Source organism: Malaclemys terrapin, chromosome 15 (genome assembly GCF_027887155.1).
Source record: "Malaclemys terrapin pileata isolate rMalTer1 chromosome 15, rMalTer1.hap1, whole genome shotgun sequence".
NCBI lineage: Eukaryota > Metazoa > Chordata > Testudines > Emydidae > Malaclemys > Malaclemys terrapin.
The window spans coordinates 10,910,956-10,937,270 of record NC_071519.1 but is presented as its reverse complement, the minus strand read 5'-3'; the positions used below and the strand labels follow the sequence as shown (position 1 = coordinate 10,937,270).

General features: G+C 49.0%; 2 protein-coding genes across 3 annotated transcripts in view; one reads left to right on the top strand and one right to left on the bottom strand.

Annotated features, from left to right (window-relative positions):
• LOC128823014 (zinc finger protein 436-like) overlaps positions 1–26,315 on the top strand; it is a 446,052-nt gene that overhangs the window by 173,425 nt on the left and 246,312 nt on the right. The window lies entirely within an intron of this gene.
• Positions 3,598–26,315, bottom strand: part of LOC128823367 (zinc finger protein 585B-like) — a 74,276-nt gene continuing 51,558 nt past the window's right edge. The window contains exons 7-12 of the mRNA XM_054005611.1: positions 18,557–18,626; positions 16,534–16,543; positions 14,615–14,697; positions 11,745–11,871; positions 9,900–10,013; positions 3,598–9,530 (exon numbers count right to left, since the gene is read on the bottom strand). Coding sequence (XP_053861586.1) covers positions 7,567–9,530; positions 9,900–10,013; positions 11,745–11,871; positions 14,615–14,697; positions 16,534–16,543; positions 18,557–18,626 — 2,368 coding nt within the window. The 3' untranslated portion in view covers positions 3,598–7,566. The remainder of the gene's footprint in view (positions 9,531–9,899; positions 10,014–11,744; positions 11,872–14,614; positions 14,698–16,533; positions 16,544–18,556; positions 18,627–26,315) is intronic.

The following is a 26,315-nucleotide window of genomic DNA, read 5'->3' as shown; positions in this document are numbered from 1 at the left end:
CAATGAGTGAACAAGGATATTGCATTGGAATCAAGTTGTCAATTTAGTCAAACCATCAGATTAATACAGCAGAAAACCAACTCTTATAAATCCTAAAAGAGCAACCCACGAGGGCAAGTGCATATTTAGTGATGCCAAAACCCCAGAGATTTTTACCCAGGCAGTGCAACCCAGATTTAGCCAGGCTACGTCCTCACTACGGGGGGGGGTCGATTTAAGATACGCAAATTCAGCTACGCGAATAGCGTAGCTGAATTCGACATATCAGAGCCGACTTATCCCGCTGTGAGGATGGCGGCAAATCGACCTCCGCGGCTCCCCCATCGACAGCACTTACTCCTACCTGCCCTGGTGGAGTACAAGCGCAGATTCGGGGATCGAATGTCGTGTCTCTATCCCCGAGATCGATTTCTACCCGCTGATTCAGGCGGATAGTGTAGATGTAGCCCCAGCTGAATATTTCAATACCCATACCAAATTATTGCTTACATTTAGCCTACAACCTAAAAGGTAATTAGTTTTCACCTTACATTTCACTATTGTGTACCTAATACTTCTCCTTGCCCTCTCGCCCCAAAACACATACAGACCTTAGAGAGACATTAGTAAAAGAAGTTCAAACAGCTTTCACTGAACAATACACATCGGACATCTCAATTCCTTGCAATGCTTCCATAGGTGAGGAGCATGCGTTCAGTCATTTCATAGGGCACAGTTTTAAGGGTATTAAGATTTGGGGAACTATTCTTCCTAGCATCTTCCCTCGGTAGATTTCAGAGGTGCACGCGCACACACACACACACACACACACACACACACACACACACACACACACACACACACACACAGAGTTACACCCCAATCTAATAGAAAGCCTGGGAGGTCTCCAGGTTCCTAAAAAGAAACAGACAAAAAAATAGAAAAAGAAACAAAATGTTTCTAAGATTATAAGGGGTTGGATCTGCACCTCTTGGTCTTTGGATTCACCTGGAGTATGAACTGTAGCTGAATAGATGGTCCAGCACTTTGGGCTAGCAGGCTTTTCAGGTACAGGGAGACTAGTGAAGGCTGCATAGTCTGTCAACGTTGTGCTTCATTCCCCAGAGGGGATCAGTCTGGGGGTCCTGGCAGTCAGTCTCTCCAAGGCTACGTCTACACTGGCAGAGTTAAAGCGCTGGGAGTTCAGCGCCGCTCAGCAAGTGCTGAAGGGAAACCATTATTGTGTGTTCACACTGTCAGCTGACTGCGCAATAGTGTGTTCACACTTGCGGCACTTGCAGCGGTGTTGGAAGCGGTGCACTCTGGCCAGCTATCCCACTGAGCATCGCTTCCTCTTCTGCCACAAGAGTTGTGAGATGGCAGAGGGGATTGTGGGGCATCCTGGGTCCTGTCCCAATGCCCCATGAGGCATTGCTTCGCATCCCAGAAATCCCTGTGCTTCTGTCCGCATTTGGCGCCATCTTTCAATGGTTGGTATACTGCGCATTCTGCCTCTTCTGCTGCAGGAATGGATCCCGCACTGTTGATCAATATGCTACATGTCACGAGTGGCAGTGGAGTTATTCCTTAAACTACAAAGGCAGAGGAATTCGACATTGATCTCACCACACGAAGTAGCTATGACACAAGATTGCTTGTGGCATTCACGGAGGTGCTGACCATGGCGGAACACCACTTTTGGGCTCAGGAGACAAGCACCGAGTGGTGGGATCACATGGTCATGCACATCTGGGATGACGAGCAGTGGCTGCAGAGCTTTCAGATGAGGAAAGCCACATTCATCCATCTAGCCCAGTATGTTGCCTGAGAGTGACAAGTGCCAAATGCTTCAGAGGGAATGAACAGAACAGGCTTGTTAACCTGCAAGGTGAGGGTCTTTCACCCTTACCTTTAACTGTATTGTTGTCGATTCCTATTTATCCTATCTTACCACACCTCCCCCGAGGTCTCTGGGCAAATCAGGTGTGAACCACTCCTTTGATACAGACGTGTCCCAATCCAGCTGAATTGAAGCAGACTTTGGGCCAATGTCAGTTTGGAAAAGGCCCGCTTAACCCAGCAGGTTTCTCAAAGCATCTGTTGCTGTGAACCGCATGGATCTGTTACCCCAAAGATATCAAACACAAAAGAAACACAAGGCCAGTTCTGAGGAGGTTTCCAGAGCCAGGTCTGAGGGTTAAACAGCTGTGCTCAAAAGGAAAAGGGGCCTCAGCATCTATAAAAATAACTGGTTGCAAAAACAAAACAAAAATTACATTAAAAAAACAACCCCCAAAAAAAGAACCACCCCAGAAAAGCTACCATCACACATCCATCACCATTTTAGATTTTGACATCTCCTGCCTGATGTGACATCTTTGCTTTGCAAACAAGAGACCTGGAGAACTCTGTGGCTGTTACCCTCTAACTGGGTAAAAGGTTCCAAATCCTGTCTCAAGTAATTTTCCTCTTAACAGAAGATTTAAAATTTATCAAAATAAATTCCATTTTAAATAGAAATAATTGCAGTCTCTATTCTCGTACATGCTATTTCTCTCACATATTCCCCTACTCTAATTCCTTTGGAGTGAGGTTTTAATTTCAGGATTAACCTGTATTTTCTATATAGTAAGAGCAGACAGGGAGAGAACTAGAAGAAAACCTGAATTATATTGTAACACTGAAAGTTATCACATAATCAGCCTCTTATGTTACACTAATTAATTTCATGTTTAATTTCACTGTCGCTGGTAACAACTTATTCAACAATTATAAAATATAAACCTATAGCGCAGTTTTCTCTTAATTCCAATTTCCACCAAGTGAGCTTTTTGTGATGTCACATTCTATAATAACCTAGGAGCCTTCCATTTCTATGAGTTCAATTCTCCCTGGGTCTTCTCCCAGAAGTGTGGGTGGAAGGGGTCTCACACTACATGGGAAGGCTGCATCATGAGAAAAACCACCTGTGCTCTATTTTCACACTTTCTAATCTTTCAAAGTAGCAGGAGGTGGAGAAGTGATACAAATGCATCAGACTCTAGAGCAAAATGAGGAGACAAAACCACAGACTCTGGACTCAGCAGTCACGTATCCTGCAGTCTGAACGTGGAATCGGATACATTCCCTCATTGGCTACCATCATTTTCCCAGCATGGAAGTGCTTCTTGTCCAACGAGGCAGCCAGATTGGGACCAATAAGCATGGAATGGCTCTGATGGAATCAGCTATTGCCTGGGAGTTTGCCTGGGGGGAGTTGCCACAGAGTGTTTTTGCCTTTCAGGCTTCTGTGAGAAGTAAATACATCTCAGGACACTTTTAGAAGGAAGACATGGATACTGAGCGATCAGCTGTTATGATCTGCACAGGATGTGCCATGTTTGTCTTTCTCCAAGAGGACAGAAGTGACTTTGGCTGTACAAAGTGCAAACTGGTCTCCATATTGGAAGAGAAGGTTAAAGGACTAAAGACACAAGTATCAACCTTGTGTTGCATCAGAGAATGGTTATGAAAACCAATACCCCAATAAAATGAAAGAGGTTCTCTTGATCCCAAAGGACCAAGCCCCAGGTCAATATACAAATCAGATTTTACCCACAAATCACACTGTTGCCAATCCTTTAGAATCTAAAATCTAAAAGTTTATTCATAAAAGGAAAAAGATACAGATGAGAGGTAGAATTGGTTAAATCGAATCAATTACATGCAGTAATGGCAAAGTTCTTGGTTCAGGCTTGTAGTAGTGATAGAATAAACTGCAGGTTCAAATCAAGTCTCTGGAGTCCATCCCCAGCTGAGATGGGTCATCATCCTTTGTGCAGAGCTTCCGTTTGTAGCAAAGTCCCTCCAGAGGTAAGAAGCAGGACTGAAGACAAGATGGAGATGAGGCATCAGCCTTTTATAGTCTCTTCCAGGTGTAAGGACACCTCTTTGTCCTTACTGTGGAAAATTATAGGAAAATGGAGTCTGGAGTCCCCTGGGCAAGTCCCTGAATACTTTGCTGAGTCACAAGGTGTATTTGCCTTCTCCAATGTGTCAATTGTGTAGCGGATGGTCCTTAATGGGCCATCAAGCAGGCTAGGCAGAGCTGACACCAACTTGTCTGGGGTGTCACCCAGAAGCATAGCATAAGTTTGAAATACAGACAGTATAGAGGCAATATTCATAACTTCAACTACAAAAATTATACACACATATAGACAGCATAATCATAACCAGCAGAACAATAACCTCTCCATAGACCTCTTACACAACAATCTTTATAAAATATTTGCTGCAAATATATAACAGTGGTCGCATCAGTGATCTATACAGTTACAGATTATGTCAATAACGTCACAAGGACTATTTAGAAAAGCTGTACATGCACAAGTGCATGGGTCCAGATCTAATGCATCTGAGGATGCTGAGGGAATTGGCTGATGTGATTGCAGAGCCATTGGCCATTATCTTTGAAAACTTGTGGCAATCAGGGGAGGTCCCGGATGATTGGAAAAAAGGCAAATATAGTGCCCATCTTTAAAAGAGGGAAGAAGGAGAACCCAGGGAACTACAGACCGGTCAGCCTCACCTCAGTCCCTGGAAAAATCATGGAGCAGGTCCTCAAGGAATCAATTCTGAAGCACTTAGCGGAGAGAAAAGTGATCAGGAACAGTCAGCATGGATTCACCAAGGGCAAGTCATGCCTGACCAACTCGATTGCCTTCTATGAAGAGTTAACTGGCTCTGTGGATATGGAGAAAGCAGTGGATGTGATATACCTTGACTTTAGCAAAGCTTTTGATGCGGTATCCCACAGTATTCTTGCCAGCAAGTTAAAAAAATATGGATTGGATGGACTATAAGGTGGATAGAAAGCTGGCTAGAATGTCAGGCTCAACGGGTAGTGATTAAAGGCTCAATGTCTAGTTGGCAGCCAGTATCAAGCAGAGTACCCCAGGGGTCGGTCCTGGGGCCGCTTTTTTTGTTCAACCTATTTATTAATGATCTGGATGATGGGATAGATTGCACCCTCAGCAAGTTTGTGGATGACACTAAACTAGGGGGAGAGGTAGATATGCTGGAGGGTAGGGATAGGGTCCAGAGTGACCTAGACAAATTAGAGGATTGGGCCAAAAGAAATCTGATGAGGTTCAACTAGGACAAGTGCAGAGTACTGCATTTAGGATGGAAGAATCCCATGCACCACTACAGGCCGGTGACCGACTGGCTAAGCAGCAGTTCTTCAGAAAAGGACCTGGGGATTAGAGTGGATGAGAAGCTGGATATGAGTCAGCAGTGTGCCCTCATTGCCAAGAAGGCTAAGAGCATATTGGCCTGCATTAGTAGGAGCACTGCCAGCAGATAGAGGGAAGTGATTATTCCCCTCTATTTGGCACTGGTGAAGCCACATCTGGAGTAATACGTCCAGTTTTGGGCCCCCCACTACAGAAAGGGTGTGGAGAAATTGGAGAGAGTCCAGCAAGGGGCAACAAAAATAATCGGGGGCTGGGGCACATGACTGATGAGGAGAGGCTGAATGAACTAGACTTGCTTAGTCTGCAGAAGAGAAAAAAAAAATTAATGGAGATATCCCATCTCCTAGAACTGGAAGGGACCTTGAAAGGTCATTGAGTCCAGCCACCTGCCTTCACTAGCAGGACCAAGTACTGATTTTGCCCCAGATCCCCAAGTGGCCCCCTCAAGGATTGAACTCACAACCCTGGGTTTAGTAGGCCAATGCTCAAACCCACTGAGCTATCCCTCCCCCCTGGGATGGGATAGTGAGTGGGGATTTGATAGCAGCCCTCAACTGCCTGAAGGGGGGGTTCCAAAGAGGATGGAGCTCGGCTGTTCTCAGTGGTGGCAGATAACAGAACAAGGAGTAATGGTCTCAAGTTGCAGTGGGGGAGGTTTAGGTTGGATATTAGGAAAAACTTTTTCACTAGGAGGGTGGTGAAGCACTGGGATGGGTTCCCTAGGGAGGTGGTGGAATCTCCTTCCTTAGAGGTTTTTAAGGCCCGGCTTGACAAAACCCTGGCTGGGATGATTTAGTTGATGTTGGTCCTGCTTTGAGCATGGGGTTGGACTAGATGACCTCTTGAGGTCTCTTCCAACCCTAATCTTCTATGATTCTCTCTGTGCTTCATGAAACTTTGGATCCAAAGGTAAAAGACAGTTGTGCCCAATTTAGTCATGGCATCCGATAGGAGTGTGACCAATGCCACTTAACTAGGGAGCAGCATTCTAAAAATAGTTTACCTGGGCCACTGGTCACCATACCTTCCATCTCTGGGGTGAAAATCAACCACTAGTATCTGCAATTTCTACATGAGTTCTTGTCAAATCTTTGACCCTACTTGGAGTAATTTGACACTTCTCTGGCATAGAATTCTTCACCAACCACACAACGTATCAGTAGCGATAGTGAGATATAACTCCCCAAAATATGCCTTTTTATTTCTTTAATCTGGTGGCACAGATTTAAATTAGGGACAAAATTCAGGTGCAGCTTAGAATCTCTGTAAGACACCAAATGCCAGGTATCTATTAAAAATAGGTATCTTTCTGCAGCTATATCACAATTAACACAGATTTCATTTTCTACACATTTGCAGCATCTCCCGGGGGAAGCTGAAGAGAAATGTCACTTCCATTTTCCCCATCTCTACCTAGATAGGGATTGCATTTCCCAAATAATAGGCAACATGCAGCTGATTAGGAAGGAGATATCTTCAGGAGTGACCTCCTGCAGGCCCTGGGCCACAACTGTTTTGGGAGCCAAATATATGGGTATTTTGCTTAGTTACAAGTCATTTACTAGGGAATCCTCTTCCCAGCCCTTTAGAAAAAATATTGACCTAACCAATTGAACAACAGGGGGATTGGGATGGTAATGGGGAATAAGGGAATCCCTCTGACTTACCCTATCTTCTTCTGTTGTTACAGAGGGTAAAATGACATTTTCCCTATCCCTGCCCTCTTCCTGCTCTTTGTTCTAGTTCAATATATTTTAAATGAGGAAAATGGTAGTAAAAATATCTCCTCTCCAGCACAACCTGAAGCAACAACAGAGCAACTGGGAATGAAACAATTTCTTCCTGAAGGGGGAACTTGATGACTAAAAATTGCTTTGAAATGGGGGAACAGTATAACTGTGATGCTCAGGGTTTGTTAGACTAGGAAAAGTGATGGAATTTATGTTAGCTCAAGGCGAAAGCTAACGCCAACCACTGCACCTGAGCTGCATCTGCACTACAACTAGAATGGTATCAAGATCACTAACTTGAGCAGCCAAAGCCATGTACAGTCCTAGTGGATGTCAGGTACAGGTAGTTTTTGCCTCAGTGTAGCTTGTTGGGATCAAAACTCTCTCTCCCACCTGGAGCCAATGAACATTCCTGGCTGGAGGGACACAAACTCCTGCGACTCAAAAGGAAAGGAGTTGATAGAAAAGATCACAGGACTGACTCCAAAGAAGGGTGAGCTGCAAAAGGCAGAAGGAGGCAACTCATCTAGGGGAGCGGATAGACCAAGGTGAAGATGGTGCAAAGATCACTATGTGGGAATTAGCAAATGTGATTAAAAAAAAAAAATCTTCGGCCAGCGTTAGTCGAGGCATTTATTACAGTTCTCTCTCATGTGGAATTTCTGATGTCTAATAAGGCTTGAGTTATCACTAAAGCTTTTCCCGCACTCAGAGCATGTATAAGGTTTCTCTCCCATGTGGATTCTCCTATGTGCGATAAGGTTTGAGCTCTGATTGAATCTTTTCCCGCACTCAGAGCATGTGAAGGGTGTCTCCCCTGTGTGGATTCTCTGATGTCTGATAAGGTGTGAGCGCTGACTGAAGCTTTTCCCACACTCAGCGCACGGGTAGGGCTTCTCCCCTGTGTGGATTCTCCTATGATTGATCAGGGCAGAGCTGTGATTGAAGCTTTTCCCGCACTCAGAGCATGTGTAGGGCTTCTCTCCTGTGTGGATTCTCTGATGTAAGATGAGGACTGAACGACGAATGAAGCATTTCCCACACTCAGAGCATGTATAAGGTTTCTCTCCCTTGTGGATTCTCCGATGTGTGATAAGGTTTGAGCGCTGATTAAAGCTTTTCCTGCACTCAGAGCACGAGTAGAGTTTCTCCCCTGTGTGGATTCTAAGATGTGTGATAAGGGCTGAGTGCCCACTAAAGCTTTTCCCGCACTCAGAGCATGTGTAGGGCATCTCTCCTGTGTGGATTCGCTGATGTAAGATGAGGACTGAACGACGAATGAAGCGTTCCCCACACTCAGGGCATCCATAAGGTTTCTCACCTGTGTGGATTCTCTGATGTGTGATAAAGTTTGAGCGCTGATTGAAGCTCTTCCCGCACTCAGAGCATGTGTAGGGTGTCTCTCCTGTGTGGATCCGCTGATGTGAGATGAGGGCTGAGCTATGCCTGAAGCATTTCCCACACTCAGAGCATCCATAAGGTTTCTCACCCGTGTGGATTCTCTGATGTGTGGTAAGGGCAGAGCTCCGATTGAACCTTTTCCCACATTCAGAGCACGTGTACGGTGTCTCTCCTGTGTGGATCCTCTGATGTGCGATCAGAGCAGATCTCTGATTGAAGCTTTTCCCACATTCAGAGCATGTGTAGGGCGTCTCTCCTGTGTGGATCCTCTGATGTATGAACAGGGCAGAGCTGTGACTGAAGCTCTTCCCGCACTCAGAACATATGTAGGGAGTCTCTCCTGTGTGGATTCTCTGATGTGAGATGAGGGCTGAGCTATGCCTGAAGCTTTTTTCACACTGAGAGCAACCATATGGTTTCTCACCTGTGTGGATTCTCCTATGTGTGCTCAGAGTAGAGCTCTGATTGAAGCTTTTCCCACACTCAGAGCACGTGTATGGCGTCTCTCCTGTGTGGATTCTACGATGTGTGATAAGGTTTGAGCTCCGATTGAAGCTTTTCCCACACGCAGAGCATGTGTGGGGCATCTCTCCTGAGTGGATTCGCTGATGTGAGATGAGGGTTGAACTATCAATGAAGCTTTTCCCACACTCACAGCATTCATAAGGTTTCTCACCTATATGGACTGTCTGATGTACAGTAAGGTTTGAGCGCTGATTGAAGCGTTTCCCACACTCAGAGCATTCATAAGGTTTCTCACCCGTATGGATTCTCCGATGTGTGATAAGGGCAGAGCTCCGACTGAAGCTTTTCCCGCACTCAGAGCACATGTAGGGTTTCTCTCCAGTGTGGGTTCTCTGATGTATGAGAAGGTCTGAGCTCCGATTGAAACTTTTCCTGCACTCATGGCATGTGTAGCGTGTCTCTTCCAAGTTGATTCTGTCGTGTGTAATAAGGTCTAAGTGGCTACTGAAGTTTTCCTCTGGCCTCTGCTGAGTCTCACATGCTTTTGCTTTTTCTGGGAGTGCACAACTCCTGGAAACATTCCCTTTGGATCTTTCTGGTAACGTTCCATGTGGTTCTATTTCCTCAGCATATTCCTGCTGGGGTTTCTCCTCCTCATTCTCACTCACCATCCCATCACCTGATGGGAGACAGAGAGAATCCAGACATAGGTCAGTCCCTGCACCAGAAAGAAAGAAAATCTCAGAGAGAGGAATGGACAAAGGGATGAACAAACCAAAATATGTGTGGGAGAGATCAAACCTATCAGAAGCTGATTTTCCTCAAACCCTTCCACAGACGAGAGAGGAAGGGATCACTTTTGGTCCGCATCTCACCAGAACACTCAGGGGAAAGCAAGATCGGGGAGGGACCTGCTGCCATTTGTCAGTCAGAATAGGAGGGATGCCATGAATGACATCTGCCATAATGATTCCACATCTGCAGGGAACAATCCTGAACTCGGAGAGCTCACAGGGTCTTTGTAGGGCATCCCTAATGTTTCCTGCATTCCCAAACAGTTTTTGATTTGGTTTAACCAATTCCTCACCTGTGCAGGCAGCTCTCAGGAGCACTTCTTTCTCAGAACCCTGGAGGTCTGGGACCCACGGCTCTTCCCCTCGTTCCAGCTGCGAGATCACATCAGGTTTGGAAATTGGAAACCCTACTCCAGGCAAAGAAAAGAAGGGAGGTCAGTGGAATTTGTGGGATACTTGTCACAAAGAATATTCCATGGTTTTAACCCCAGCTCATTTTTAAGCAGCAACATCCCAAGGTCATCTTCCTTGGCTCAAAGTGGAAGGAGGGTTATTATTATTATAAATCATATTCATTACCTTAGTGTCTAGGGACCAACTAACTGTGGGTCCCCATTGTGCTAGGAACAGTACAAACACAGAATAGTAGATGGCCCATGCCCTGAAGAATTTACAATCTAAATAGACAAGACAGACACAGAATGGGGGAAGGGGTAGAACCCACTGTTAGAACAGAGATATTCAGGCCTGCCTGTAAAACCTATACTTTAAGAACTTAGGTGTATTTTTATCACTTAGCTACTTACAGGGGTATAAAAACAAAGAATCAAAATCACAGTCCGCCTGTGTATGGGACTTCTCTCATTAGGACAGTCTGAGGCCTTAAGCTGGGAAGATTAGGGTCACGTCCTCACATCCCAAACCAGTCACATTGAAATAAGGTGGTACTGGGCTGTTAGGAAGACGATCCAGTCTGGATAGTGCCCATCACCACCAGATAAAGAAACAAATTTTTAGACGGTTAAAGAAAACTTAGCTGGATAGCATCCTGTCTGGCAAGAAATCACTTATCACTGGTTGTGGTTGTGAAACCCTCATTTCTGTATTGTTCTATCTTTATGGCCACCACTTTTAAATTGTCAATCAGTCTGGTTCAATAATTGTTTCTGTCTGCTGTATAATTAATTTTGCTAGGTGTAAGTTAATTAGGGTAGTGGGATATAATTGGGACAGGAACAGGGAACAAAGAACAGGGACACATGAAGGCTCTGCGGCGTTAGAGTTTGGGAGGGGGATACGGGGTAAACGCCCTGCAGCGTCAGAGCTGAGCAGGCGGACACTGGGGAACAGACTGTATCGGCACATAGAGATAAGCCCGACTGGTGTGAAGGGTTTTGGAATATCCCTGCTTGGAAACTAACCCCAATAAACATGGCATTCTCTGCACTTCTGACTTCTGGTCTTTTCCTGCTTCCTGTCTGCGTGACAAGAACCAGGGAAGTGGGAGGGTGAAGGGAAAGCCCTCTAACAAAACTGACATGACCCGATAACCAAGAGGTAAGCCTTTAAGGAAAGTTTAAATACACTTTGGAACAGATCAGGGATTCCCACGAAGACTGATGAGGGGGTGATGGTAAATACACATTTAGATCCTTTTCTTGTTTTAGATCTTTTCCCCATAAGGCGCACAGGCACTGTCATGGATCCATAGGATATGTGCAATGCCCTGGCTTTTAAACAGTCCTTGGGAGGTGCCCCTTGAGTACACTAGACCCCCAAGGGGTCCCACTCTAGGCCATGTACCTTCAACACCTAAGGCTACGTCTATTTACTCAATTTAGAATTCTACAGGCGGCATATTTTCCTCTTAAAATGAGGAAAAGGCATGAAAGCTACAGTTATTAATGCAGTTATTAGTGTAGCCAATAATGATACATTAAATGCAATTTTAAAATGACCGATAACACCAAAAAGGCACATGTCCAAAAATTATACTAGTGGGTGGGAGATAAGGCAAAAAAAGCAGGGCAAGAAAACTTGTCAAAACTTGTATGAAGAATAAAGGTATAAAGTTATTACTACTCAGGTTCTTTAGAGACCCCACAGCTTCTAATAACCCAGGGGACAGGACTTATTACCTAGCAAGACCACCATCTCATAGTTCTCCTGCATGACATCCCTGTAGAAGGCTCTCTGAGTGGGGTCCAGCAGAGCCCCCTCTTCCCTGGTGAAATACACAGCCACCTCCTCGAAAGTCACGGGCCCCTGAAAGAGTAAGAGTCCAACACTCAGTACCTGCTGCCCCACTCTTCATGGAACAGCAGCACCAGGTAAATGGAAGCTCCGGGAGGCACATGTTAACAGAGTCCCACCCCACCTTGCTTAGAGCAGCCAGGAGGCATCAGAGGGTAGAAAGAGAGAACCTTTGTGTCTCCCAGCTGACAGACGGAGGCAGGGTCTTCACATTTATCACATACCTATGACCCAGAGCTTGATATAGGAGATGGGGCTGTCTCTGGACCCTGCTGGTGGCTCCCTGATAGGAATCCCAACTCTCCAAATAAAATATATGGAAGAAAGGGGAAGTCAATAGTAAAGAATATAAATTAGAAATCAGAATTCTAGAAAATTGGTAAGTGAAAATTGGTATCAGAAATCAATGATCAATCAATGGAAATAAGAAGGAAGTTTTTAAAAGTATATTAAGTACAACATTAAACCTAACAATGGTAGTGGTAAATTACTAGATGGAAATGGCAGAATTATCAAAAATAATGCAGAAGAGGTAAAGTGTTCAATAAATATTTCTCTCCTGGATTTGGAGAAAAACAGATGATGTAACTCTTATCATAAGATGTTGATGCCGACAGTCTTTCCATTCCAACAATAACTCACAAGGACATTAAACAGCAGCTATTAATGTTAGACATGTTTAAATCAGCGGGTCCAGATTGCAAGAGTTTTGAAAGACCTGGTGGAGGAGCGTGGTGGACTGTCAATGTTGATTTTAATTAGGACTTGGAACACTGGGGAAATTCCATAAGACAGGAATAAAGCTAATCCTGTGCCAACATTTAAAAAGTGTAAAAGAGATGACCCAGCTAATTACAAGAGTGTTAGTCTGAAATCGATACTGGGCAAGAGAATGGAGCAGCCGATACTGGATTTCATTAATAAAAAATTAAAGGAGAGTAATATAATTAGTACCCATTAACAAAGGTTTAGACACAATAGATCCTATCAAACTAACTGGATATCCTTATTGGATGAGATCAAAAGTTTGGTTGCAGCAAATAGTACTGATGTAATATACCTAGACTTCTGTAAGGCATATGACTTGATTCAGCACAATATATTGACTAAAAAACTAGAAAGATACAAAATACAAACAGCATACATTGAATAGATTAAAAACTGGGATTGTAAATGGGGAACCATGGTCAAGTGGATTTATTTCTCGCAGGCTCTCACAAGGATTGGTTCTTGACCCTGTGCTATTTCACATTCTTATCAATGACCTAGAAGAGAATATAAAATCATCACTGATAAAGTCTGCAGTTGCCACAAAGATTGGGGGGGTGGGGTGGTAACTAACAAAGTTTCAGTAGATTCAGGCTCCAGCACTGGGAGTCTGGGAAGTTTTCCCAGGCCTGGCTGGGGGGTTATTTCCTGTTCCACAAAGAGGGGAAGTTCCATTCTCAACTCCTGTGCCTTGAAATTAGGTCCTATCTGACACTACACCCCACATTAAATTAATGGAGATATCCTATCTCCTAGAACTGGAAGGGACCTTGCCCCAGATCCCTAAGTGGCCCCCTCAAGGATTGAACTCACAACCCTGCGTTTAGCAGGCCAATGCTCAAACCACTGAGCTATCCCTCCCCACATTCAGCATAATGGTAGGATTATAATATGATTAGGACATAATTATGATGCATTTTGTGCATGATGTGTCATGTTCAGTGTCATTGGAAAAGTTATGGTTTGCTGAATATGATTATCCTATTTGTGTGCATGGATCATGTTTGTATCTGAAGTTATGGATATTGACTATGTATCTGTATTTCAAATGTGCTTACTCTGGGTAACACCCACAACGAGCCTTTCAGGTACAACAGTGAAGAAGCCAGACAGTGCTGATGGCTCATCAACAAAGAAAATGGACCATGAAAGAGCTTAGCCTTCCTGTGAATGTTTCAGCTATTATGACTCAGAAGGGCATGCTAGGGCATGTGACCAGACCACATGACACTGAACTCCATTTTGGTACCAGTATTTTCCCACAAACTGGACTGGGAACTGAGTTTGGAACAGAGGGTTCCCACCATATGAAAAAGCTACTTAAGGTGGGGTGTGACATCATCTCTTGGCCTCATTCCCCACACAAGAGAGCTGAGGAACGAAGACTGAACTGGGGGAAGTGTTGGTTCCAGGGTAAAAGGATTTCTAGCTTGTGTATGGAAACTTGGTGGACTGCTTCTATCATCAGTCAGGGTGAGAAATTGCTAATTCAAATTCTGTCCAGCTGGTATATTATGCTTAGTTTGAGTTTTTGGTTATTTGCTAAGTAATCTGCTTTGATCTCTTTGCTATCACTTATCTCTAGGAAATTGGCTCTTGTTTTCTATCTGTCCTTGAGTGGCTTAGGTAAAGAACTCAGGTAGCTTAGCTGGATGCATGGCGCCACTTGCTGTCATTTTCGGTGATAACAGGGCCTGGAGACACTGGCTGAATCTCCAGCAAAGCAGTGTGAGAAGGGCCAGCCCAGCTTCAGGGTTAGAGGGCACAGCGGTTCCCAGAAGCCCCTCAGACTACACCCTAGGGTGACAACCCATCACACCCTAGAGTACACAAGTCTCAGCAGGTTTATCACATCCTGTCCCGTCCCTTTCTCCACCCTAGATATTTCCTACCTCCCACCACTTCTAGCAACTCCCACCCTCCTATGCATTTACTGCTCCTCTCCCTCCAAGCAGAACCCACCACCAGCTCCCTGATATTCCCTTACCTGAGCCAGCTCCGTTGCGGCCATTTCCTTCCAGCTGCAAGGATGGGATGATCTGGAGCAAAACGTGGATGTTAATCTGTAGCCTGCCAGAGCGAGAAGAGCAATGTAAGAGACTTCAGACGGGGTTTTTGTCCAATCCACATGATTCCCCCCAGGATTTTCCCCTACTAATGGGCATTCTAGGTCAGGGGTCTCAAACACGCGGCCCGCGGGGTGATTTTCTGCGGCCTGCGAGCCCCTCGCAGCCCCTCCCGCCCTCCCCCAGTGTTTACCAGAGCGGCCAGACGAGCACCGGGAGCAGGGCAGGCCCCCTGCCTGCCTGCCCTGCCCTGCCCAGCTCCAGGAAGAGGCTGGAATGTGGGGAAGGGGGGTGCGGAGGGGCTGTGGGTGGCTGTTACTTTAGGCAGCGCCCCCAGCAGCTCCCATTGGCCAGGAACGGGGAACCGCGGCCAATGGGAGCTGCTGGAGGCGATGCCTCAAGCAACAGAAACACACAGCCCCTCCATCCCCCCTTCCCCATGTTCCAGTCTCTTGCGGGGGCAGGGCAGGGCAGACAGGCAGGCAGGCAGCCTGCCCTGCCCCTGGTACATGCCGGGCCAGATCCTGCCCCCCCACACCCCTCCTACATCCCAACCTACTGCCGTGAGCCCCATGCCGCACCCCTCCTGCATCCCAACCCACTGCCCTGAGCCCCAGACCGCACCCCTCCTGTACCCTGACCCCCTGCCATACCCTGCACCCCTCCTGCACCCTAACCCCTGCCCTGAACCCCCTGCCGCACCCCGCACTCCTCTTGCACCCCAACCCACTGCCCTGGTCCCCCTGCTGCACCCCACACCCCTCTTGCACCCCAACCCCCTGCCCTGAGCCCCCTGCCGCACCCTGCACCCTTGCTGTATCCCTCACCCCTCCTGCACCCAACACCCAAACTCCCTGCCCTGAGCCCCCACCACACCCCACCTGCACTCCCTGGGGGCAGGGAGGGGGCAGAGTTGGGGTGGGGATTTTGGGGAAGGGGTTGGAATGGGGGCAGGGAACGGGTGGGAAGAAGCAGGGCCTCATGGAAGGGGTGGAGTGGGGGCGGGGCTGAGGGCAGTGGGGGGGGAGGTGTCAGTAATGCAGCCCTCGGACCAATGTACTAGTCCTCATGTGGCCCTGCTGGTCATTTGAGTTTGAGACCCCGTTCTAGGTTCTGCCACACTGTGAAGCTGAAAGTGTCCTTATTCCAGTACAGGCCTAGCCCATCCCACAAGGGTGTAACCCTCTGAGACATGGTGACAACCTCCCAGTAGCAGAGTCTCTCTGTTACACTTATCAAGTTTGCAGAGGATACCAAGCTGGGAGGAGTTGCAAAGTGCTTTGGAGGATAGGATTAAAATTCAAAATGATCTAGACAATTGGAGAAATGGTCTGAAGTAAACTGGATGAAATTCAATAAGGGCAAATGAAAAGTACTGCACTTAGGAAGGAATAATCAGTAGCACACATACAAAATGGGAAATGACTGCCTAGGAAGGAATAGTGCGGAAAGTGATCGGTGGGCCATAGCAGATCACAAGCTAAATATGAGTCAACAGCAGGGGTTCTCAAACTAGGGGTCAGGACCCCTCAGGGGGTCACAAGGTTATTACATGCAGGAGTCACAAGCTGGCAGCCTCCACCCCAAACCCCACTTTGCCTCCAGCATTTATAATAGTATTAAGTATACAAAAAAGGATTTTTAATTTATAAGTGGGGTAACCCTCAGAGGCTTGTTATGTGAAAGGGGTCACCAGTACAAAAGTTTGAGAATCACTGGAGAACAGTGTAACGCTGTTGCAAAAAAAGGAAACATCATTCTGGGATGTATTAGCAGGAGGATTGTAAGCAAGACATGAGAAGTAATTCTTCAGCTCTACTCTGCGCTGATTAGTCCTCACCTGGAGTACTGTGTCCAGTTCTCGGTACCACATTTCAGGAAAGATGTGGACAAATTGAAGAAAGTCCAGAGAAAAGCAACAAAAATGATGAAAGGTCTAGAAAACATGATCTATGAGGGAAGATGGAAAAAATTGTGTTTGTTTAGTCTGGAGAAGAGAAGATTGAGAGGGGACATGATCACAGTTTTCAAGTACATAAAAGGTGCTTACAAGGAGGAGGGAGAAAAATTGTTCTTCTTAACCTCTGAGAATAGGAGAAGAAGCAATGGGCTTAAATTGCAGTAAGGGCGGTTTAGGTTGGACATTTGGAAAAACTTCCTGTCAGAGTGGTTATGCACTGGAATAAATTACTTAGGGAGGTTGTGGAATCTCCATCATTGGGGATTTTTAAGAACAGGCTGGACAAACACCTGTCAGGGATGGTCTAAATAATACTTTGACCTGCCTTGAGCACAGGGGACTGGACTAGATGACCTCTTGAGGTCCCTTTCAGTTCTCATTGTCCCCAAAGCAGCGGTCTCAGGTTTACAAAGTGGTTTGATGCTCCAGCCTCCATACAGTCTCTCCTGGGAGTGCCCCCTTTCATGGGCTGGGCCTAGTTTTAGCTTTTGGCAAGCATTACCCTGGGAGCGCTGAGACTGGGCCTTCTTTCCTCAGATGAGTAGATACTCCTGATAGAGACTGTGAACAAAAGAGCGACTCACTGCGTCAGACCAATAATCCATCTAGTTCACTGGCCAATGCCAGGTGCTTCAGAGGGAATGAACAGAACAGGGAATCATCAAGTGATCCATCCTCTGTCACCCATTCCCAGCTTCTGGGAAACAGAAGCTAGAGACACCATCCCTGCCCATCCTGCCTGTGACTCTTGCAAAAGCCCCCATGTCTTAATTGAACATGGACAAATGCATAGCTGGAATTAGTCTGACTCACCAGTGTTAGTATTGTTAAAACAGGTATTAGAATGACAAGAATGTGCTTAGACTTTATTGAATGCTTGCGAGTTGCTGTCTGGATTAATATCTGACTAGTTGCATTGTGAGCCTCTGTGGCTATGTAAATCACCAGAAAGGAGAGAGACTTTACCTACGTGAAGTGCTGATTGGCAGCAGAATGAATTACACCCTGCCTGGCAAGAGAGGTCCATCAACACCAGATAGACTATTATGGGATGTTAAAGAAGACAAACAACTGTTCTACTCTTGACTGCCCATTAGCTGAGATCCCAGGAGCTCAGAGCACATGGCAGGAAGGGAATAAAAAACCCCATACAGAAGGAACTGATTATCTGTATGCTACTTGGACTCTGGAGGGAAAGTTTCTAGGCATAAGCAAGAGTTCCCCAGCTGCTTAGCCTGCATTAGTCCTAATGAATATGTAGAGCTTGCTTATTATAGAAGCTCCTATTACATTTTGAAATTTAAGACTGTAACTCATCTGCATCTGCTTTAACCTACTTTAACTTTGTAAACCATTCTCATTTCCTTTTAAATAAATCTCAATACAGGTTATGACAGGACTGGCTACAAGTGTTGTCTTTGTGGGAAATCTAAGATTCAATTGACCTAAGGAAGTGACTGATCCTTTGGGACTGGCAGTAACCTGAACATTGCTGTGATTCATGGTGTAAGGCAGTGGTTCTCAACCAGGGGTCTGGAGCCCGCTGGGGGGGGCCACGAGCAGTTATCAGGGGGCTGCCAAGCAAGGCCAGCATTAGACTTGCCGAGGCCCAGGTCAGAAAGCTGAAGTCCCAGCGCATGGGGCTGAAGTCCAGGGCCCCTGAGCCCCACCACCAGGAGCTAAAGCCAAAGCCTAAGCAATGTAGCTTTGTGGGGGCCCCTTGGCATGGGGCCCCAGGCAGTTGCCCTGCTTGCTACTCCCTAATGCCAGCCCTGGCTTGTATATACAGAAAACCAGTTATCGTGGCCCATGGAGTTTTTAATACCATTTTGGGGAGGCCTCAGAAAGAAAAAGGTTGAGAACCCCTGGTGTAAGGGACCATCTGTCACAAAGGTGAGCTCACCTGCATGGTGAGATATGTAGGATGACCCAAGAGGATGATCTGTAATTCCACGTTAATGCTGTTACAGTACCTGAAGCGTTTACACTGGATACGTGGTTGGTGAAATCTACATGTAGACCTCACAACCAATTTGGAGTTTGTTCCCTGCTTCTTACCAGTCTGCCTGAGGCTGGTGCTCATGCTCTTGAGTCACTGAAGAAAGCAAAAACAACGAGGAGTCCTCGTAGCACCTTAGAGACTAACAAATGTATTTGGGCATAAGTTTCTGTGGGCTAGAACCCACTTCATCAGATGCATGGAGTGAAAAATACAGGAGCAGGTATACATGAAAGGATAGGGTTGCTTTACCAAGTGTGAGGTCAGTCTAACGAGATAAATCCATTAACAGCAGGAAACCAAGGGAGGAAAAATTACTATTGAAGTGGTAAGAGTGGCCCATTACAGACAGTTGACAAGAATGTGTGTGTAACAGTAGGGAGACATTAGTATTGGAGAAATTAGGTTTAGGTTTTGTAAGGACCGAACCACACCCAGTCTTTATTCAGGCCTAAGCTGATGGTATCCAGTTTGCAAATTAATTCCAGTTCTGCAGCTTCACGTTGGAGTCTGTTTTTGAAGCTTTTTTGTTGAAGAATTGCCACTTTTAAGTCTGTTATTGAGTGACCAGAGAGATTGAAGTGTTCTCCTACTGGTTTTTGAATGTTATGATTCCTGATGTCAGATTTGTGTCCATTTATTCTTTTGCGTAGAGACTGTCCGGTTTGGCCAATGTACATGGCAGAGGGGCATTGCTGAAAACAGTCTTACAGAGACTTACGGGCACAACGCCACCAGCAGCAATTGGCAGCAATGCGGAGCAGGCTTTACAGTGACACAGTGTGGGCCAAATGGTCCATGGACTCAGTCAAGCCCCAGTTCTCCGCCAGTGCACATCAGCATCCCGGCAACCTTCTAGGGCGGTCAAGGCTGCCACTCCTTCAGTGATGATGGATCTCCAGCATAGCATCACCCGCGCCCCATGACCCGCCGTGTCGCCTGAGACATAGGTGAGTGACCGAGGGTGCACAACGGATTCTGGGGTTTGGGGGGGGGGTAGAAAAAGGGATAACAAAACACACCACCTGGGGGTCACCCCTCAGGAAGTGAAGGTGACAGGCATTGTGGTGGCAGTAAAGGGGGAGGGGGGGAGCAGTACCCTCAAAGGCAATGCTGCCAGTTGGTTGCCCCACCACATCAGGCATGGGGATGATAGGGGGCCATTCCCTGGGTGCCTGTGAAGGGCTATATAAACCCCACACTGGCACAGAAAGGGAAACAGCAATCTGGGCCAGTCATGTGCTGCCTGGCACAAGGGGGGCTGTAATCTCGGTCCAGGTCTCAGTTTTACCTGGCACAACAGCGGGGTCTCATCTCACTTGGGGTCTCTGCAGTGCCTGGCCAGAGAGCTAAGTTCCCTCTAAGCTGTGTGGCTGGGCAACGCTCAGGGCTGTGGCAGGGAGAGATGCCTCTCAGCCCTGGACCTGCCATGGCGGGGAGAGGTGGGGAAAGACACTCTCCCCCAGCCCCGTAGCTGCTGCAGCCAGGCACAGGTGCCTCTCCCCAATCCTGGATCTGCCACAGCAGGGATAGGTGGGGAGAGACGCTCTCCCCCAGCCCCGTAGCTGCCAAGGCCGGGGAGAAGTTCCCCTCCCCAGCCCCGGAGCTGCCGCAGTGGGAAGAGGCTCCTCTCCCCCACCCCCAACTCAGATGCTGCTGTGGGGAGAGAGGGCTGGGAGAGTCTGCACCCCCAGCCGGAGCCCTCACACCCCCCTGCTACCCCAGCCCTTCGTCCCCTCCCACACTCTGAACTCCTCGGCCCTACCCCCGCCACACATCACTTCCATATTGAGGCACGTAAGAAAATTCATTCCACACGTGCATGGGGAAAATGAGAGGGAACATTGAGAGAGGGTCTGTGATGTCAGTCGGGGTCTCTGCCGTGTGTGGCACAATTGGAACCCTGATCTTGGACCCTGCACCAGGCTGAATGAGGGCCCCAAACTTGGCCAAGGTCTGTGCAGCACCCAGCACACCAGGGGCCCTGAGCTCAGTCCAGGTCAGAGCCATGTTCAGTACGATAGGAGCCCTGACTTCAGTCACGGTTTGTGCCACATTTGTCACAATGGGGACCCAGCTCTTGGTCAGGGTCTGGGCAGAGCCTTCCACAATGCAGGGCCTGATCTCTGTTGAGGTCTCTGCCATCTCCTGCACAGCAGGGGCCCTGATCTCTGTCTGGATTTGTACAGAGAGGGATGGGGGGTGGAGATACAGGGCCTGATCTGGGGGAGGGGGTGGGATTCTAGGCATCGGATTGGGGAGGTCTGGGAGCGGAGGTAACCCTGGAACCTCCAACACTGAGAAAGAGTCAGGCAACAGGTTCCCTCCAAAAAGGTAGAAGAGGCTGCAATTAAAACGCATGAGGAGCACCTTCAAACCAGTGAGGATTTTTTTAAATCAGAGCTGGATAATAATACAGGAAATGGTAACATCTGATGTTTGAAATCGGTATTTAGTAATAAAAAGAAAAGGCTGCAAACAGGGCTGGTGCAAGGATATTTTGCACCCTAGGCTAAAATTCCCCCTTGCACCTCCCCACACTCCTCCCCCCAGAGTATTGCTTATTATAAATGTACAAAAATGAATACAATGAAGTCACATCTTATGCGGAGGTTACACGGGGGTTCTAAGGTCAGCGTGTAAGAGGAAAATTGCCTATACTGAAAATTACCATGAAGTACAGTACACACAGTATACACTAGAACAGGGATCCTCAACCTACGGAACACGTGCCAAAGGTGGCCTGCGAGCCAATCTTTTTTTAATGGCAGACTGCAGGTCCCGGCCGCCGCTGAGCCTGCTGCCAGCCTGGGGTTCTGTCTGCTGACTCCTGCCAGCCGGGGTCCCAGCCAGCGGCTCCGCTCAGCCTCCTGCCGGCCTGGGTGAACAGAACCCCAGACTGGCAGCGGGCTGAGCGATGCCCGTGGCCGTGATCCCGGCTGCCAGGAACCGGTGGACGGAATCCCAGACCAGCAGTGGGCTGAGCAGCTGAGCCCGTTGACCATCTGGGGTCCCGGCCACCGGCCCCACTCAGTCCGCTGATAGTCTGGGGTTCCATTCAGCTGGCAGGAGGCTGAGCGGGGCCGGCGGACGAGACACCGGCTGGCAAGGGGCCGGCAGCCGGAACCCCAGACCGGCAGTGGGCTAAGCGGGGCGGTGCCTAGGACCTCAGCCCACTGCCAGCCGGGCTCCTAGCTGCCGACTCCGCTCAGCCTCCTTCCAGCTGAATGGAACCCCAGGCTGGCGGACGGAACTCCAGACTGGCAGTGGGCTCAGCGGTGGCCGGGACCCACAGCCCACCATTAAAAAAAGATCGGCTCGCATGCCGTAGGTTGAGGACCCCTGTTCTAGAGTGTACAGTGTATACTGTACTTTATGGTAATTTTAATTATATGCAATTTTCCTCTTATGCGCGGACCTTAGAACCTAACCCCCATGTAAGATGCGACTCCACTGTAGTGTAAAAAAATGTTTGGGCACCGCTTTTTGGCACCCCCAAATCTTGGTGCCCTAGGCGGCTGCCTAGTTCGCCTAGTGGTTACACCAGCCCTGGCTGCAAATAGGGGGAACTTTAGCATCCTTATCACAGGTTAGAGGAAAGTGGGAAAAGCTTGAGAAATTTTCTAGCAGTAGTTGACACAAGGGAAAGAGGTAAAATTTGAATGGGTTTTATATCAATCAATATTCAAGAAGTTGAGGAAAGGGCAACACCTGAGGAGCTTTGATGTTCTCAGATAATTAGATGGGAAAATCTCCAGGAATAATAAATCAGTCAGACACCTGGAGAGAAAAGCAGGAAGATTTTCAATAATTTGATATCAGTATTTCAGAACTGAGGAGAAAATGGCAAATATTTGGTTTGTGCCCCTGTGTAAGAGAGAAGCACCAACATTTGGGGAGATTTTATGTCACCATTCAACAGTTCAAGAGAAAAGAGGGGAAAATTGAGGGGATTATACAGCGATATTCAAGCAACAACAGAATGGGATGGTTTCCCCTTCCCTCACATTCACATGGCCAGGAGGGAGCCCGGGGTGATGTGGCTTTCACAGGGGAAAGGAGTGTGGCTGGAGTCAGAAGGTCAGTGGCTGTGGGGTCTGGAAATGTGACAGGCAGTGGTGTGTGTGTGGAAGGGGAGTTGCTGGGTCGTGCAGGGTGCGGGAGGGGAAGTAGTTGGGACTGGGAAACCTGGGGCTGGGCCGTCTCCATGGGGGACACCTGCTCCTCCCTTCCCTTCCTGGGCCTTTCCATGCCCTGTTGCCAGCAGAGAGCAGCCCCCACCCCCAGCCCAGCCCCTGTCTCAGGGCTCTCCCAGCCTCTGCCCATTAACCCTCTTCCCAGTTCAGAAATCACTCAGGGGAACGATTTCCCACCTAAACAAGGACAAATCACTGCAGGTAAAAATGGGGGGAAACACCCCAGACCTGAGATTTGAACTGGTCACTGGTGAAGTGGAGAGAAAATGGGGCACAATCGGGGGAGGGGAACAGAGACCTTCTCAAGGATCTGAGGGAAAGGGGGGGGGTCACCCTGGATGTGGCTCGTTGCTCTCTAGAGAGAGGATGGGGGCAGGGCTGGAGGATGGGGGATCCCCACGGGAGGGGGCAGCGGTAAATCCGAGGGGATCTCAGCCCCCCCTTCCTCTCCCCGCTCCTCGGGGGTCACCGGCTCTTCTCCCCCCCCCGGCCATGTCCGGGCTGCACGGACATTTTCCATCCGCCCCTTTCCCAGGTCTCCCCCCAGCCCGGCCCCACGCAGGGACCCCAGTGGGGGCTGGTTCTCCCCCGTGGGGCCCCAGGGCAGAGCCTGGCCGGGCCCGGGGGCGTTGGGCTCCTGCGGGGACAGCAGCTCCGAGCCCCCCGCGGGCGCTGCCCCAGGGAGCAGATCCCGGCGCTGCGAGATGCCGGGTCCCCCCCACGGACACTGGGGCAGAGTCACCGCCCGGCCCCGCCCCCGGGGCTCGCTCCGGTACCTGGAGGCTGCAGCGCCGCAGCGGGGCGGGCAGAGCCCGGGGAGGTTTAATGAAGGTCTCTCCCCCCGGCGCGATCTGCGCATGCCCAGAGCTCCAACGGCACAAACCGGCCCCGGCCCCGGCTCCGGCAGAGGCTACAACGGACCCGCGCGAGCCAGGCAGAGCCACAGCGCCCCGCGCGTATTCGCAGCCCGGCTCCGCCCGACGTCACTTCCGCTCTCGGGAAAGTCCGGAACTACATCTCCCAGCCTGCCCCGGGGGCGCTTCCGCCCTCTGCAGCCAGGTAAGGGCGGGCCCCGGGGTCAGCCTGAGCCTTTCCCCATCTCCCCTCCCCTCGTAGAGACCCCCCGGCCCCTGTCCCCAGCCGCCCGCAGTGACCCCCGCGCCCCTCCCGCCTCTCATCCCCTTCCCCCGCCGAGACCCCCCCGCTCCCCTCCCCTCCCCTCCCCTGCCTCTCAGACCCGCCCCCGGCGTCTTCCCGCGTCTCAGGTGAACTCTCGTGTCCCCATCCCCCGCCCTCCCCAAGTCCCCCCGCCCCACCTCCCCCGCCCTGCGTCTCGCCCCCGACCCTTCACTCCCTACGGGGCTGAGCGACCCCTCCCGAGCCCCCCCCCTTGGTCTGACCACCCCCCGGACCGAATGGGGATAGAGCCGCAGAGCAGGAGACATCTATACTCTCTATTGCTAACATCGGATCCAATCCAATGGGGATTGCATTGCCAGGGCCGGTGTGTTTTCCACCACAAACCCCATCCCTCCCGTTTTGCAACCATCCCATGACCAGTGACAGGTGTATGAGCAGCCCAGTCATTGGAACTAAGCAAGGAGAAGCCAGTGGAAAAAATGAAAAGGGGCCACTGTGGTCTCACCTTGGGCTCAGGGGCATGCTCCATACCCACAAACCCTACCTCCCCTTTCACGAATGCAATGAAAGCGGCCACTCTGGTCAGGAAGCAGATCGGGGTGGTTTTTGACCACGTACCCCATCCCCTCCTGATTCGCAACCCCATGGACAGGCGGTAGCAAGTTAACAAACAGTTTACCAAACTGCTACGTTGCGTGGCAGAAACCGCCCCCAGTTGCAAAAGGGGAGGGCAGCACTTTGTGCTGATACACCTGCTCTAGCTTTTTTGCCACCCCAAGCAAAAAAAAAAAAAAAAAAGGCAGCCGCAGGAGCATGTGGAGGGCAGTCAAGGCGGCTCCCAGGGGGGTGAAGGGTGGCTCCCGCCCACTCCCTCCGCCCGTGGGCAGCCAGGTGCTGCAGCCCACTCGCAGCCAGGTGAGGGGGCTCCGGCCTTGGGGTACCTCTCCCAGTTGGGCAGGCAGAGCCCCCGGAGGCTGCAGGAGGTGCTGGCTCAGCCCCTCCTTTAAAGGCAGCTCGGCTGGGCCGGGCTCAGAGCAGGGCGGGAGGTGGAGGCCAGTGCAGGCAGCAGGGAGTGGCGTGTCCCGGGGAGCCCAGCAGCACAGTAAACAGCGGGGATCGTTAGTTCCTGCCCACCCGGGCCGGGATCCGTGCCCCTGCAGGGCTAGGCTGGCACTGGCGGAGCACGGGGAGCCAGCCGGGGGCTCCAGAGATGCGGACCGGGCTACCAAAGCCAAAAAAAAAAAAAGAACCACGGCAGGGCTGCCGGAATATGCCGCCCCAAGATTGGCCAGAATGCCACCCCTTACAATGTGCCGCCCCAGGCACCTGCTTTCTCATCTGGTGCCTGGAGCCAGCCCTGTCCATTGCTTAACAGTGTGATTTAAACCTGTCATTACTCGCAGCTGAGTTCCAATTTGGGCATGAAAGATACAATGTAAAAAACGTGGGCGGGAAGCAGGATGGTGTATTTAGGCCTGTAGGATAATGTGATCGATTTAGGAAATTTGAAGGCGGTAGCTAGTTTTATCGCTATAATGCAGATGAAAAGCAACGTTCTTTGGGACTCAACCTTGGACTGCAGTACAACAAGCTGCAAAACGTCATACCCCCTACACGCCCATGACGTGTATGGGCGCTGGGAACCCACAGAGCAGTAGATCCTGACTGGCCATCGGCTGAAATTTGTCTGTGTATGGGGAGTGGTGAGCGTAAGAGATTTGTTTGGTATTTGTGGTGTTTGTGTTGCTAATAAATCGATGGTTAGAGCACAGCTGCATAAGGCTGTTTCACTTGGGAAAGGTTCTCTAGCTCCGCAGAGCCCTGAGCCCCCTGGGAAAGGGCTGGTACTTAAATTGACCAGGTTTCTTCCTGAGCCCCGTGGGTAAGGATAGGTGTCTTACAGCGCGAGCCCTCGGTGGGGTACATTAGACTGTGCAGGTAAAACCGCAAGCAAAACCTATTCTGTCATTCCTTTATATTTTGTATTGTAATATTACCATGTCCCATTGATTATCATCATTCCACCAAGTTCAGTAATACCTGGTTTTATCAATCTCCTAATTTAAAGCCAGGCATTCAAGTACACTCATTTGCTTGAATGTGTACTTCCCATTTTGTGAAGTCTGAAGAAACTAAACTGTTAGCTGTAAACTATTCAGTGACAAGCTGTTAAATTTCTGCTTATGAAAACCCCGGTGAGGTCTCGATCTGTGTCAGAGGGGGAAGGAGAAGGATCTAGCCAATCATGAAATCTAAGGAGGAAGCTTTAATTGGCTTTGGGGTTGTAGCTTAAACATGAACAATGTTTTGGTTTCAATGTTGAAATA